A 15263-nucleotide genomic window follows, 5' to 3' on the forward strand; every position below is an offset into this window, starting at 1 on the left:
AATTTTCAATTTATCCACACTATCACTACCATATAAACAAACTTTGTTATACATAAAAAAAGTTTGTTTATATGGTAGTGATAGTGTGGATAAATTAAAAATTAAAAGTTTTAAATATTTATGAATTTTTAAAAAATAGGGTGTATTTGACTTATAATTAATGACCTGGGCAGAATAGCCTGCAAAACAGTTTTTAAATTTTGATGTGAGGTGAGAATTTATATTGAAGGTATGTTACATTATTAGTGATAATATTGTTATAAATGTTACAAATGAATATATAATAAGCTGTTAAATATTTATATTGTCCTTAAGGATGGCCGAAATGGCCAAAACGTTGGACTATTAATGTAATAAAAAGTGTTGAGACTATACAAGGATATAATTGTTTTATTAAACACTGATTATCATATCACTGATAGCCTTCATATCATGGACCTACTATGATATATATAATAATAATATATTTTACTTTTTAATTTTAAGATATAATATTTGAAACATTAATAATGGATTGTAGACTGTATATACAGGATGTTATGTTCACCTCCCCAATATTTACAATTTTCTATTTCATTTGCATTAGGTCATATCTGTGGCATTTGGTCTATCTTTTGAGGTCTTATTAATTTTTCAGCCTTCTCCGGCTTACTTAACTATGCAATTTCTAATGGGATGGGGTAATTTTTTTTTTTATGGTTCCTGATAGTAAATTAGATTTTAATACAAACTTATATGAGCAAATTTCCAAAAACTCCAAACAATGTTTTTATGGTTTTTGACAAATTGTGTATTAATGGTGATCATAATTGAGACATTAGGTTTGTTCCAAGGACCAGTTTGAGAGTCAGCAAACTGTCAGAAGCATATGCAGTATGTCTTTTTCCCTCCCAAATCCTCTACTGCACATGTTCCTGACTGTTTACTGAATCTCAAACCGGTCCTTGGGATGAACCTATTATTGTCATAACTGCCATATTAATTTCCTCGGATGGTCAAGTAAACTCAAATTATGATGATGCATTCTTGCAGGAAATTGAATTTCCAAACGATTTTGTTCATTAGGTTTATTCGATTTTCCACACTGTTCGCACATAAATTGTCAAGAAACTTAAAAATATTCTTAGTGATTTACGCTATCAGGAAATGCTCAATATGAATTGATTTTAAAATCCGATTAACTATTGGAATACATAAAAAAAGAAAAAATATATGTATTATTCCATTTAAAAATCCTGAGTTAGATTAGGTGAGCTGAAGGTTACAAAATTAATAATAAGGTCTAAAAATAGACCATATGCCACTGTTATGATCAACAAAATTCAAATAAAAATTCTTAAAACTGTAGAAACTAGGGAGGTGAACATGAATACTAGGACACCGTGTATAAACCTAAAAAAATTATTAAACATTCCTGAGTAAGAAAAAAAAAATCAATATCTGAAAAAACAATTATAATATAATATTAATTTGAAAATATGAAAACAGAATTAATAATCATTTCCATTATGGCAATCTTACCATTACTTTTTGCTCCTTCAGCAGAATATCTATATGGTGTAGGCAATGCATTTTAATATGGACTGGAACTGCTTAAAAATCACTAAAAATATTTAAGATGAAAGGGTTCACCAAAAAAAAAAAAAATGTAAACACTATTACAATAAAAGCATAACCTAAAATGGAGTTCTGATAGATGTGGTGTCATTGGCAATGATGATGATGATATAGGGAATTTAAATTGTTCAAAGTTTTGCCCTTTATTTCTAGGAAACTCTGGAAATACAAGGCAGAAAAAATTTATTTCAGATTATTAATTAGAGGTTTAAAATGTAATAAAAAGAAAAAGTTAGAACATTTTAATGAAATCTAGGTTTTCTATCAACAAAATCATTGATAGAAACATACCATACTTATCAAACTAATGAACATGTTTGATCTTACTTTACTTACAATATTAATTAATCCTCTATAGGTCAGTGGTACTTATATTGTACTGAATACATAAATTACAATTTTTCATATAGGTTCATAGGGATCCAATAGATAACAGGAGTAGAAAAATACTTTTAGGCTTCTCTCACTATCAAGCTAGTAGGTATAGAAAAGTTGGTATAGCACCTGTACCAGTGACCATCTAGTGTTCATCCTTTATAAGTATGAAACTATGATTTTCTATCTTGTTGCAGTTACAACATTAAAAATTGTAATTATTGAATTATTTTAATTATCTTAAAAATACATTCAGGAATATTATTCTCTGTCTTTTTTCTAATCAGATTTGTCGGCAGCGTAATATTTCAATATCGTCTGAGAAATTGACAATGTTTAGAGAAAATTACTCGTGTACATCTTGGTAATTTTTTTATACTGTACAATTGTAAATTTTTAATTTTCAATTCAGAGTTAAAGAGGAAAAAATCTGGTCCCTGTAATCCTGACTTTGTTCCACATTCAGTAAGACTGAGGAATGTAAGGGAACATTTCTCTACAAGTTGCAACAGAAACTAATGTGCATACAATAGCAGAAAAAAAGAAAAAGACCGACAATAAAATGTAGGAAGTGTAATGCTGACTTATAATTAGAGTGTTTTGAACTTTTTCATACAGAAAATTATTTTCAGTAAGAGGTGATGCTAGTTTTATTTGTTTTTTCACTCCATATTGTAATTTTTGTAAAAAGTTTTATATAATTTTATACTGCAACTAGTGATATAGTTTATAGTTAATATGCTTGAAATAATTTAATTTGAGAGTATACTTTAGTTGTAATTTAATTTCAATTTATATTTTTAGAGTGCTACCAATGGGTAGTTTCTCTACACGCCTGTAACACTCCAATTTAACTTAGATCAGATTTACTAAATGTATTATAATGTACAGTTGTAAATAGCAATAAATAAATATTAAAAAAAAAAATTATATTTTAGTTATAATTCAATATCAATATATAATTCAGTTTTAATATTTTATACATCATCTAGGTGTAATAAATAATTATATGTACATAAATAAATATGTAGTTAAGTTGTAATGAAATTAATTATTTTAACTTTGTGAATAAATAATAAATGTATTTTTTTTAAACTTTAATAAACATTGTAATTAATTTAAATTTAGACTTTACTTTCAATCACGTTCAATATAATTAAGTTCAAATATATTTTTAAAAAATGATCAGAAATGAGGAATCAAAATGTTTAAAGTGGTTTTTCATTACTAGCAATTAATAGGTACTATAATACTCATCTGAACAGTTGTGGTACACCATATGTACCAGTGACTGTCTGCAGTCTTAAATTATTTATTTCAATTTAAAGGAGAAATAAAGTGACAATTTTTTTTTTTTAACAATTTTCTTTTCAAAATATAAAAACAAATATTCATTATGAATCCTTTAAAACCTGGGAATACACTAATATAAAATAATTAGTTGAATTGAAAAAGGAGGTTAATGCAGCACAACTACATTAAAATATAAATAAAACTATTTTTAAATATTTAAGCTCTTCAGTCTTCTAATAAACTTAAAAATGAATTAGGCTAAATTTAAACTACAAAATCAGTTTGTCCATGCATAGATTTAAAATATAATTAGTTTTTTTATAAAATACTGCATACATTTTTAAATATCAAAAATGTAAACAAAAGATTATACCATATCTGACCAATAATTCACACAACTTTTCAGTATCCAACTAAAATCCATATTCCTTCAAAACATTAGCAGAAATCACAAGTCTTTGAATTTCAGATGTACCTTCATAAATTTCAGTAATTCTTGCATCACGGTAATGTCGTTCAGCTGGCATGTCATTGACATATCCCATACCACCTAATATCTAAAAATAAAATATTTTATTTACAATGATTTGAATTAATGAGTTTTAACTCATCAATTCAAAATCATAAAGCATTATTCTTAAAAAAATTTTCTTTTGAGGTTAATGACTTCCAATTTAATGAAATTTCTTTATTAAAATTATCACTACATGGTACAACATTTCAGGACCACTGTCCCATATTCATGCACCTTAAACCTACAACAATAACAAAACTATCATAGCACAATGTCCATTTCTATTCATTATAGTTCACACAATTATATTTACCTCATAATTTCTTCTAAGAAATCATGTCACAATTTGTGCATCTTCACTACTCCTTAGCACAGCCATTACTCTATATTTCTTAATATCTCTTTGGACCTTATCTCATGTCCAGTGTGCTGTTTGGTTACCTCCCTGTTTTTTACAAGCCCTGCTTTGTATTTAACATTAACTTAGTGATTTTTTTATTTAACCCGTTTATTTCATCTGATTTTTATGTTTATAATTTGAGTCTATTTATAATGTCAGCGTAATGAGTATTTAGGTATTTAGTGTCAGTTTTGTAGTTTACTGTGTTTTGTATGTTTTTTGTTATATAAATAGCTTCTAGAAATCTTATGCTTTTTGTATTTTGTGCTGTATCTATTATTTTTGTGCTGTATCTATTATCTTTTCTAAATTTTTTTTAAACTTCAATACATACCAGGCCTTAACAAAGGTGTAAGGTGCATGAATATGGGACAGTGGTCCCGAAACGTTGTACCATGTAGTGATAATTTTAATAAAGAAATTTCATTAAATTGGAAGTCATTAACCTCAAAAGAAATTTTTTTTAAGAATTGACTCACCAAACTTCCTACAGAGGTAATCCAGATAAAGCATTATATATTATATTAAGTTTAATTTTTTTAAAGAATCCATCTCTGTCAGAAATCACTTAGGCAGAAGTAAATTTTATTGCAACTGAAGTAAATCAAGATTTACATGGGGACTGCCCAGGAGGAAAGCAGTATCAGACCTGGTTGGATTAACCCAAGAGACTGTTGAGCTAATTCACCTCTTGAAAGGGGACAACCACTTAATCATAAGAATAGAGGCAAAAGCATCTCAAAACCAATTAGATAAGGAGGATGCAGAAGCGCTGAAGGCAGTAGTGGTTTGTAGGGTGAGAAAGGGGATTCGAAATCAGATTCAGGGAGATGAAGAAACGCCCTGGGGTGTAGTAAAGGAGGCTTGATCCATGGCAAAGGAACAACAGATACGCTGCTGAGAGTGCATAAGGGTTTAGAAGGGAGAGCGGAGAATTATGTCTTGAATATCCTCTTCAACATATCCTCCGCCTTTGATAATGTTTGGTGGTCACACGTACTCCAGCGGTTGCAGATGTTCGATACCCCCAGCAACTTATACTCCCTTATGAGTAGTTACCTTTAGTAACAGGAGTGTCAAGATCAGAGGTAGCTATTCTGAGGTCGAGAGAGGCTGTCCGCAAGGTTCAGTTCTTGCCCTGGTCCTGTGGAAGCTGGTGTCGATCAGTTGTTGGGGGAACTAGAAGATAGAGGGTTCCTTGCCATGGCCTACGTCGACGAACTGGCAATCATCGTGGCCGGAAATAGCAGAGCCAGATTATTATTAGATGAAGCAGAGAGATGTGCCAGTCTTGTTGGAGAGTGATGCATGAGGAGAAAGTTGAGTATTGCCGCAGCTAAGACTCAGGCCATACTCCTCAAAGGTTTCATAGACAGGGCTTACCCTATCATATGGACGTACAAGGACAGAAGTTGAGGAGGTGACATACCTTGGTGTGAGGATGAGGAGAGGCTTTGACGCCACCCCTCACTTGGTATACCAGAGGTATAGGGTGACTGTCACTTAATGGTTTGAGCTGTATAAGAGATGCCTTCTGGGGCCTCAGGTACCCTGCTATGATGACTATTTACAAAGGTGTAGTCTTGGTTATCTTGAGGTACACTTCCCCTGTATAGAGCTGAACCCTCACGCAGGAGAAGAAGAAGAGACTGGCCTCTATGCAAAGACTGGCTCTGCTTCGAGTCACAAAGGCATATAGGATGGTGTCGCATGAGAACCGGGATCTTTGTCCTAGCCGAGTCGGACTTCCCCTGTCAGATGGAGGAGAAGAACTGCTTGTTCTTCAGGGAGTTCATCTGCGGGTAGAGGGATATGGTCAGCCCAATGCATTTTACATTGGGAAGGGCTCGGCCACCCTGGGTCAGCGAGCCTCCAATGGAAGATGATGGTGAAGAAGCAGATTGAGACCAGGAGTGCTGGACCAGGCTGCATGCTGGAGGTAGAAACTGGACTCTTGTCCGGAAACAGATTGGGACAAGGAGGGTTGGACCTACCAGACAGATGTTGCTGGATAAGGTTTCAACCGAGTGCTGGGGTTGCACCACGGTGTAAATAAAAAATTGTCCCCATTACAATAAATGATTCCACACAATTTTTGTATTTAATGTGCAAATAAAGTATTTGTAAATAAAATAAAATTATTGGCAGCAGTGGCATGCGCAATCCTAATGCACTACCCTTTGTTGCCAAACCTTGTATGATAGCTATGCCTAGAAGGGGGATAAAAAAAAAGTGCGCCTGGGAGCTATTAGCTCACTTCTATTGCATAATGAAGAAAATGAGGGAAACAATGATTGAGGAAGAGGTGCACAGGCAAATAGGATTTCTATTAACAATCCTAAAGGTATAGCCGACAAGGAGACAAACAAGAGAAAGAGTTTGCCGAGGGAACACACATTTGTAGAATGTGTACCGGACTTGGTAGATGCCAGTGCCTAGGAGTGGTTTGCCAGAATGCAAAGGAGAGGATGGGAAACATAGAGAGGTGACAGGGACAAGTGAAACCAAGAAGTAGTAGCCAACAGAAAGATCACAAAAGGCACAGATGTAGTAAAGGTGGACACTTCGGTGTAGTAAAGGCCGGAACTTCATAATTTGAGGCCTCACACTCAATTTTTGAATGTGGAAGGTAAGTTATATAGCAAGATAGTGAGTGACCTTATTTGTACCAGAGGAAAAAAAAACATGCAAAACCAATGGAATTAAATTCCCAAAGCATGAGAAGAGAGAGAATTCCCCCAAGAACAAATACAACTACATCTGAACCCAATGAAACCTCCGAGGCCTCAGGGACAGAAACCAAAGGACAGAAATCCAAAGGATCTTGGATGAAGTGATAGACAGAGAAGCAGGGTGAATGTATGGAGACAGACAGAAGCAGGAGTATACAAGAAGAGATCGGAGGCGAGTATCAGCAGTGGGACGACCCCAAGTTACTCTAATCCAGAATCATAATATGAAAGGGAAGCATAGTGGCCTGCCTTTTATCTGAGGGAAAGGAGGTGTGGACATCTGAACATACACTTTTGTACGCCGAGAAGCACTGAAGAAACTGAGCAGTAGGAAGAGGGCCCTCCAGGTTTAGGTATGTAAATATAAATTAATTACTCTGGGTGGGTTCTGTAGTGTAGAAGGGAAGGTAGAAATAGAGTTGAGAAAGTGGGAAGCTAAAGGGGATACATTTTAGTGGAGATAATGCCTAGGGATTAAAATCAATTGAATTAGAGGCCTGGATAACAGTAGAAAATAAATATTCTTTCACACTACAAGGAATATTGAAATTTAGAGCTCTCTCTAAAAGAATGAAAGTGGTCATCTACAAACCCATTGTAAGGCCAGTGGCAATCTATGGTTGTGAAACATGGCCCTTGACAAGAAAAGCGGAATGGATGCTCATGGGAGAGAAAGGTATGGGGAGAGGAGAAAGAATGATATTGGAAGGAGTCTCAGAGAATGAGATTTGGAGAAGAAGAAGGAATGAGAAGTTGATGGAACTGTTTAGGGGAACCCAACATTGTGGCGTTGAAAAGTGCTCAAATAAGATGGATAGGACATGTACAGAGGATGCCCGATCAAATGATACCCAAGAAGATTATAGACTTATAGGAAACCGGATTGAAAACAAAAAAGAGGATGTCCCCGAATCAGATGGCTGGACGATGTGGAGGAGGATATAAGGCAGTTGAATATTGAAATATGGAGGGAAAGAGCAAGAGATCGTTGAGATTGTTTGGATGTAGTGGATGACAACCCGGTTCTTGTAGGACATCAGTGCCAGAATATAGAAGAAGAGAGGAAAGATGCGTGCAGCGAAGCAGTAAGCTTAGAGGACCCAGAAAAGAGGACACTCGTAGGTGCTATGAATGCTATCGTCCAGGGCACATTGCAGCGAACTGTCCTTCGGTCAAGTGCTTTGAATGTGGGGACAAGGGTTGTATTGCAGGGGCATGTCCCTGGATTTAACAATGGAACTCAGCCCTAGAACCAATGAAAGTGAACACTCACAGAACAAGATGCCACACGGATGTTCCAATATCAAGTTCTGAGGAATATTCAAATAAGAGTTCAAGTGATGAAGCAGGTAAGTCTAGTTGGGCACGAGTGTCAACAATATTAAATGAACAGGCAGACAAGAGGTACAAGTTGAAAAGAGCGAAGTAGGAAGCTGCCATCTGAGGGGACAAGAGCTTATAAATACTGTGTGGGAGAGATAGTGCAGGGGTTGAGTGATAAATTTAAAGAGCTTATTGATACTGGAAGTACCAGTACCTTGAATAGTAGAAGGGTGCTGAAAGAGCTGGATGAAGCCAACAAATTAAAGGTATGTAGATGTTATGTTATCAATTATAGAGTACTGGGGGAGTACAAATGGGATCTCGAGAACCTCACTGAGGTGAAAATGGGGACAGTAGTCCATGTGTTGGAAGATCTAACAAATCAGTATGACATTTTGATCGGATGCGATGTTCTGGATAAAGTTGGCTTTCAGATGCAGGATAGCCTGGGACGCTGGGAAATGATCCTGGGAATTAAAGCATATCATGGAAGACTAAAAACTAATGAGAATGATCATTGTGCAGAGGTAGTTTGTGTACAGGTACCCAATGTTGAGTTACTACTGACTGAATTTACTGATATATTTTACAGGGAGGGTTGCCCAATACGGGCCACAGGGAAGACCAAACATGATATAACTCTTAAAGAGAACAAAGTTTCTTATATGAAGGGCTGGAGATATCCGCAGTCAATAACAGCAGCAATTATTGACCAACTAAGCGAACTTCTTTGCCAAGCGATAATACATAGCAACACACCGCTCAGTAGCCCCGTTGTAGATTATCGAGAAAAAGAAGTGGGATTCATAGGCAAGGCCAAACAGCATTTATGTTACAACTTATAAGTTTTAATTGTTTTATTAATTGATAAGAATTATTATTATTTTTGTTCCTTCCTCATTCTGTGTACATATATTTCTTCTTATTATTAAACTTTTGTATATACAGTTCTGCTGTTTTTTCTTATGCATATACACTGTTTCAACTTGTTAATTTACCAATGTTTTTTTTTTTTTTTTTTTTTTTTTGTTCACTGAATATTATGATAATTCAACAGGTGATTAGGTAACACTCACAAATATAAGATAGAACGAAATTACATTGGTATATTGGCTTTCCTACTGTTTATAATGTTAATCAATACATGTCTATTTATTTGATTACAAAGATGTGAAGGTTTGGTTATTCAATAAATGAAGGAATAGGTGTTGTTTAAAGGAATGAATGGATGAGGACTGGCGAATGGAGATGGGAAGAGAATTCCAGAGGGAGGTTGCACGTATGACGAAGGATTTGCTAAAGAAGGAGGTTCTATAGGAGGGCATATATAAATCATTCAGATGGGATCTGGTGTTTAATGAGTGGATGGATGAAGGAAGAGTGAGGAGATCTAGGATATAGGTAGGTTTTTTGATTTTAAGAACTTGGAATAGAAAAACGCCAAGGAGGTATTGCCTTCGGGAGGTTGGATAGAGCCACTTCAACTTGGAATACCAGCGGGAGACTTGAGAGCGCCTAGGGAACCCAAAGATAAATCTTACAAAGTCATTCATGAGTCTCTTCAATCTCAACTCTAGTCCTGCAGATAGCCCTCCATACACCAAGGATCTGTAGTCGAAGTGGGGGAAGACGAGAGAGGATACTAGGAGCTGACGGGTGTTCTGAGGAATGGAATTACGGAATTTTAGGAATTTTTGAGTACAGTTATGGATTTGCGTGTGATTTGGGAAATATGGTTATTCCAGGAGAGGTGTTGATCAAAGGTGACACCAAGGTTTTTTATTGTAGGATAAAAGTGAATCGGTTGGTTGTTAAGGAATAGTAGAGGACAGTAAGGGAGGGTATGAAATATCCTTATATGGAGATATTTCGATACAAACAGTAAAGACACAGGGTCTGATGAATTATCACCACCTCATATTGAACAAACGTAATGTGTTCAATCACCACATTGTGACCTTCACAAAAAGAAACTGTGCCCACTTGTCTAAACATATATCACTAGTGTTTTTTCTTCCCCATCTCAAGATCTTGAGTGCCAAAAAGAGTTAGTTAAAGCCTACCATGAAGAAAAACTAACCATTGCAGAATACCTGAAACTCTCGCTGCATTTCGTCACAGGTATTACTGGTACCACATACATGTTGGATTAAGGAGGTATTGCAGGCATGTAACCGCACCAAATATGACAGGCATCCTATTAATGTCCATCCAGAAATTACTCATACCCCAAATTCACCGCTATTAGACATGTAGGTTGCTATTTTTACTTTGGAGGGTCAGATTGGCTAACCTTGTTAGACAGTTCCAGTAAATTAGCTATGGCATATTCTTTACCAACCAAAACATCTGACGATGTCTGGGAGGGTATGTTTGCCTGGATGTCTTGCTATGGGGTACCACAAATCATTACGTCTGACGGTGGGAGAGAATTTCGAAACACTCGTACCATCACAGAATGTTCTGAGTTAAACATAGAATGCCATTGCAATCCCTGGTAACCCACAAGGGCATGGGTCCATCGAATACCTACACAATACTCCAGGGAAAGATCTTCAGTTGTTCCAATTACATAAAGGACTAGAGCGATCTTGGCATACAATAACACAATTCATTCTGCCACGGGGTTTAGCTCTGATATCTTGTTACTTGATTTTCATGTCGTTATTATAATATTTATATAGGCTTCAGCGGAGTCGTGCTTTGACATGTAGGAGATGCTTATATTTTGTCTTAGTTGGTAAGTCTATCTGATGAAGCATTTCCTCAGCTTTTCAAAGAAAAGTGCGGTATGTATATATATAGTAGGATTTATAGCTTGTTTTGTTTTTTTATTATTATCTTTTATTTAGTGAACTCAAAATTAACTTTGTTAACTGGGGTGGGGGTTATTAGTAGTTTATAGGATAAGTACTATTATCAAACAACCATTGTAATACCAGCTGATAACCCATGTGGAAGGCAAAATAAAAGACAGGATTATTCAAGCATTCACAGTGTTCACTTCGTATCTATTTCTTTCTTATTTTTACTTTACGAAGTATTTCAACCTGTAGAAATGTGACCATTGATTAAAGTGAGTTTTTCTCAACAGGGCAATATCTTATGTGTTTATTGTGGAGAAATATATATGTAAACTTAATGTGACCAATAATACTTTTCATTCAGGACAGAAAAGTTGCACTTATGCCCATTCCTTGTGAAATTCCTTGATTTTCGGTTTGTTTTCATAAAATTCACTGACTTTTCCAGGTTAAGTAGACACCTTGTAGGTTACTTCCTCCAACATAAATCTTGTTTTTATTAAGTACATATTTATCAGGCTTCATTTAGGTTTATTTTAATATTTCTGCTATTTTCTAATCTTAGTTTAAATATATTATACATAATTTTGTGATGTAATTGAATTTTTCAAAATTATTTGAGGCTATAAGAGCGAAAGTTGCCTTACCCACAACATTGTTTAGAACATGATTACATTACATTAAGAATAAAAACTGAATTATTTGTATGTGTCAAATACTCCTTATCTGCTAGAATATTTGAAAATTAGTTTTGTAAAGCATAAAAAAAATAGAGTACATTTTATGAGCAAAAAAAAAATCAATATTGGAGTTTTCAAAAACATTTTTAGGCAACTTTTGTTCTTCATTTATGAGATAAATGATATAACCAAGATTTTAATTATTTTATCACTATCAACTATAACAAACCTGAATACACTGGTGTGAAACAAAGGTTGCTGTTTCTGATGCAGACAATTTAGCCATAGCCGCCTCCTAAATCCAAAGAAAAATAATATTAACACAAGATATATATAACATTATTAAATGCTAACTCATGATAATACTAAAGAACATATACTGACTTTAAATACATATAAATATAAATTTTAATTGCAGATAACTTGGGAAAGAAACTTTGGTTGAAATAATAAGTGCTGGCTAATTTGGAATAATAATACTTTTAAAAAGTAAATTTTGATATTTCTTTGCTAATATAAGAATTATATATTAAGAGACAGTACTGCAATCCTGAAAATTTTCAAGAGTTTTCAATGGAAATACACATTTGAACGTCCCTTGAACCAAATCCCAAAACGGTCTGTTTTTTTTTTTACGAGAGTAGGTGGAAATCTTCAAAAAACATGGATAGGCATGTACCTATCCAAGTGTGGGATTTTTACTCACTAAAATCACCTCCCTACAGCTGTTCCTTCCTCACCACAGAAGCGCCGTTAGACATTACTTCATGGAGGGAAATGACTGAGTGGCGCCTCATTATTTTCTTCACATGAGTTTCATTGCCTTCTAGTCCTCTCTTTGGCTTTCAATCTCTTAAGGACGACAATGGTGAATCTCTTCACTCTGTCCCAATATTGGTCTGAGCTTAGCATATGGCTCACCACGTTTTCTGGTGTGATACTTCCTCCACACACTCTCCAATTTGCTTCTTTCTGCCACAAAGTGAATGCAAGTGAAAAATATGTCCTCCGCTATTACCTCGACAGTCTGACATGGAGGGCATTCTGCAGTTTTGTCCAGTTTGAATAGAAACTGATTGGCTTTAAAGCATCCATAACTGGTCAACAATTAGGTTACATAAAAACCCACCACACCATGCTGGCAACCATACCACAAACCAATGTCGGGTATTAGCCTGCGAGTCCACCTTCAGGAATCTGCAGCCTCCCAACGCTGTTGCCACTGATTGATGGTTACTATCTGCTCTTCTTCTCCGGAAATGTGAGGGTAACTTCTTCCAAGTACTTCACCGTCACTACCACTGCAACATCATCTGTGAATCCCACAATTGTGGCTCCCTCTGGCATTGTCAATTTGAAGATTGCATCGTACATGACATTCCACAGAAGAGGCCCTACTACAGAGCCCTTTGGGACATCACCAGTCACCTCATATCTCCTTTAGCTAATTTGTGAAAGATCTAATTTGTGAAATCTTTGAAGAAGTTTGTGTGAACTCTCATAAGATAGACTGGCCACCATAGTCCGTAGGGCATCTAATATACAAGTCCATCTTTCAGTGTTAAAAGCATTTACTTTCTTAAAAAGTACTGAACCTCTGTCCCTTCAAGGGTTATAGAAGTATAAATTTTTATTTCTTCAAGAGTAACAGTATACATGTATGATATACCATTGGAAAATAAAAGACTTTTTGAAAAATTGTTAAATAACATACATGGTTGTAGAAGATAATGAAGAGTAACGAAAAATGCATTAATTGACTGAATTTATATATCAATGTTGATGTTTTCATGGTTGTTACAAAATATTCAGTTTTCATTTCCTCTAACCTATATAAGGAAATATACAAAGGGGAAGTATCACCACCATGAATAATAAAAAAATTGGTGTTCAAAAATGAGCAAGGATTAATTTTAACAAAGTAGGATGGTAAGTAAAACTTGAATGATGCATAATTTTTTCTTATTAAGACTAATTTTCAACTAATTAAATAATTTATACTGTATCTGCAATTTAATTTTATTTTTTCTTTCATTTCCATTAGCTTTAGAAGTAGTTATGTTCCTAGATAGCATTATTTTATATATTTTTTTTTTTAGAATTTACTAGTTTGTCCAACCTACAACCTTAGCTACTGATTCAGGAATGTCAAGTCATATGACAATATCTTTTTTGAACCATTCACATTTCAATATACCATCTCATTACTATTTACATCAATCCAAACCCATTTTACCCCTCACCTCATATTTGTTCCCCTGACCTCTGTTGTAGCCTTAATGGTCTAAATCATTTGGCTTATATTTTAGCCAATTAAAAAATAACTCTTTAATTATCACTACTAAAATTAATTTGGTTTGAAAATTTATACTAACCTTTGTATAATTTTTTCCTTCATCTTTTAGTGCAGCAGCTCGCCATGTTAACAATCTGGATGATTCAACTTTCAAAGCCATGTCTGCTATTTTATTCTAAAAATAAAAATTTTGTTAAAGTACAAGAGATGCAATTTTAAGTAATGTTTTCATAAATTAATCAGCATTACTTTAAAAATAATCTGTAAAACAATTATTCTTTCATGGTTGGACAATTATTTAAAATAACAGATAATAATTATCAAATACCATAGTTTAGTTTATTATGTTTTAATTTTAGATACTAAACATTATAGAAAAGTGGATTATGAGATCATAGAAATAAGAAGGAATTAAAAAAAAAAAATCTTTTGATCGAGAATACTTTCTCCTCAGATAAAAGTATAAATATAATAATCTTTAGCAGGGAATAAAGCAGTTATTGAACAGTTTCAAATAAGTTGATAAGAAAAAGTATAAGTTAGGATAAGAACTTTTTCAAAATAAAAATTGCCAGTAATTTTAGAACCATGATATTTAAAACATAAAAATATAAGGTTTTGACTGATTATGAATATTAAATCACAACTCCTAACACTAGGTAGGAATAGAGAAATTGGAATTGGAGATCAAGTGACTCCATTTTCAAATATGCTGTATACTTCGGAGCATAAACAACCAAAAAGTAAAACCTATTAGCTCCAAGAACAAAGTGCAGGCAGATAATATGTTAGCATCCAAAAATGGAATACCTAATGCCAATGGAAGAAGTGAGTTTAAAGCTCATCTTAGCAGAGACAATTTGGATAATTTCACTCTGCCTACTGTAATTAGGACAGAATCATCAGAAATTCCAGCAATACCACCTCAGATCCCTAAGAACACTCCTGTTCAAACCAGTGGGAAAATGTTCAGAATGGAACCAAAATTGATGATATCATCCATCGTAACACTATTTCCATCAGCCATGAACTTGGAAATATTCAAACACAAAAGGACTCTCCAGATCCTCATCCATATCTTCAACGAAGTTCATTTCCACTAGCTAGACAGTCTCAACAGACTGTTTCAGTAGCAACAACATCAGCTGTTACTCCACCTCTGGTTACTTATTCAGATATTTAGTCTACCCAAAGGAGTCCTTCAGCAACCCAAATGAACTCTTCACAAC

The 15263-nt window shown here is 34.4% G+C and overlaps 1 protein-coding gene across 1 annotated transcript in view; it reads right to left on the bottom strand.

Annotated features, from left to right (window-relative positions):
* Nucleotides 1-1844: 1844 nt before the first annotated feature.
* Nucleotides 1845-15263, bottom strand: part of Arc42 (Activator-recruited cofactor subunit 42) — a 108035-nt gene continuing 94616 nt past the window's right edge. The window contains exons 8-10 of the mRNA XM_014422657.2: nucleotides 14114-14209; nucleotides 11968-12033; nucleotides 1845-3842 (exon numbers count right to left, since the gene is read on the bottom strand). Coding sequence (XP_014278143.1) covers nucleotides 3699-3842; nucleotides 11968-12033; nucleotides 14114-14209 — 306 coding nt within the window. The 3' untranslated portion in view covers nucleotides 1845-3698. The remainder of the gene's footprint in view (nucleotides 3843-11967; nucleotides 12034-14113; nucleotides 14210-15263) is intronic.

The sequence above is a fragment of the Halyomorpha halys genome, unplaced genomic scaffold, assembly GCF_000696795.3.
Source record: "Halyomorpha halys isolate HHAL.00 unplaced genomic scaffold, Hhal_1.1 Scaffold22.1, whole genome shotgun sequence".
Lineage (NCBI taxonomy): Eukaryota > Metazoa > Arthropoda > Insecta > Hemiptera > Pentatomidae > Halyomorpha > Halyomorpha halys.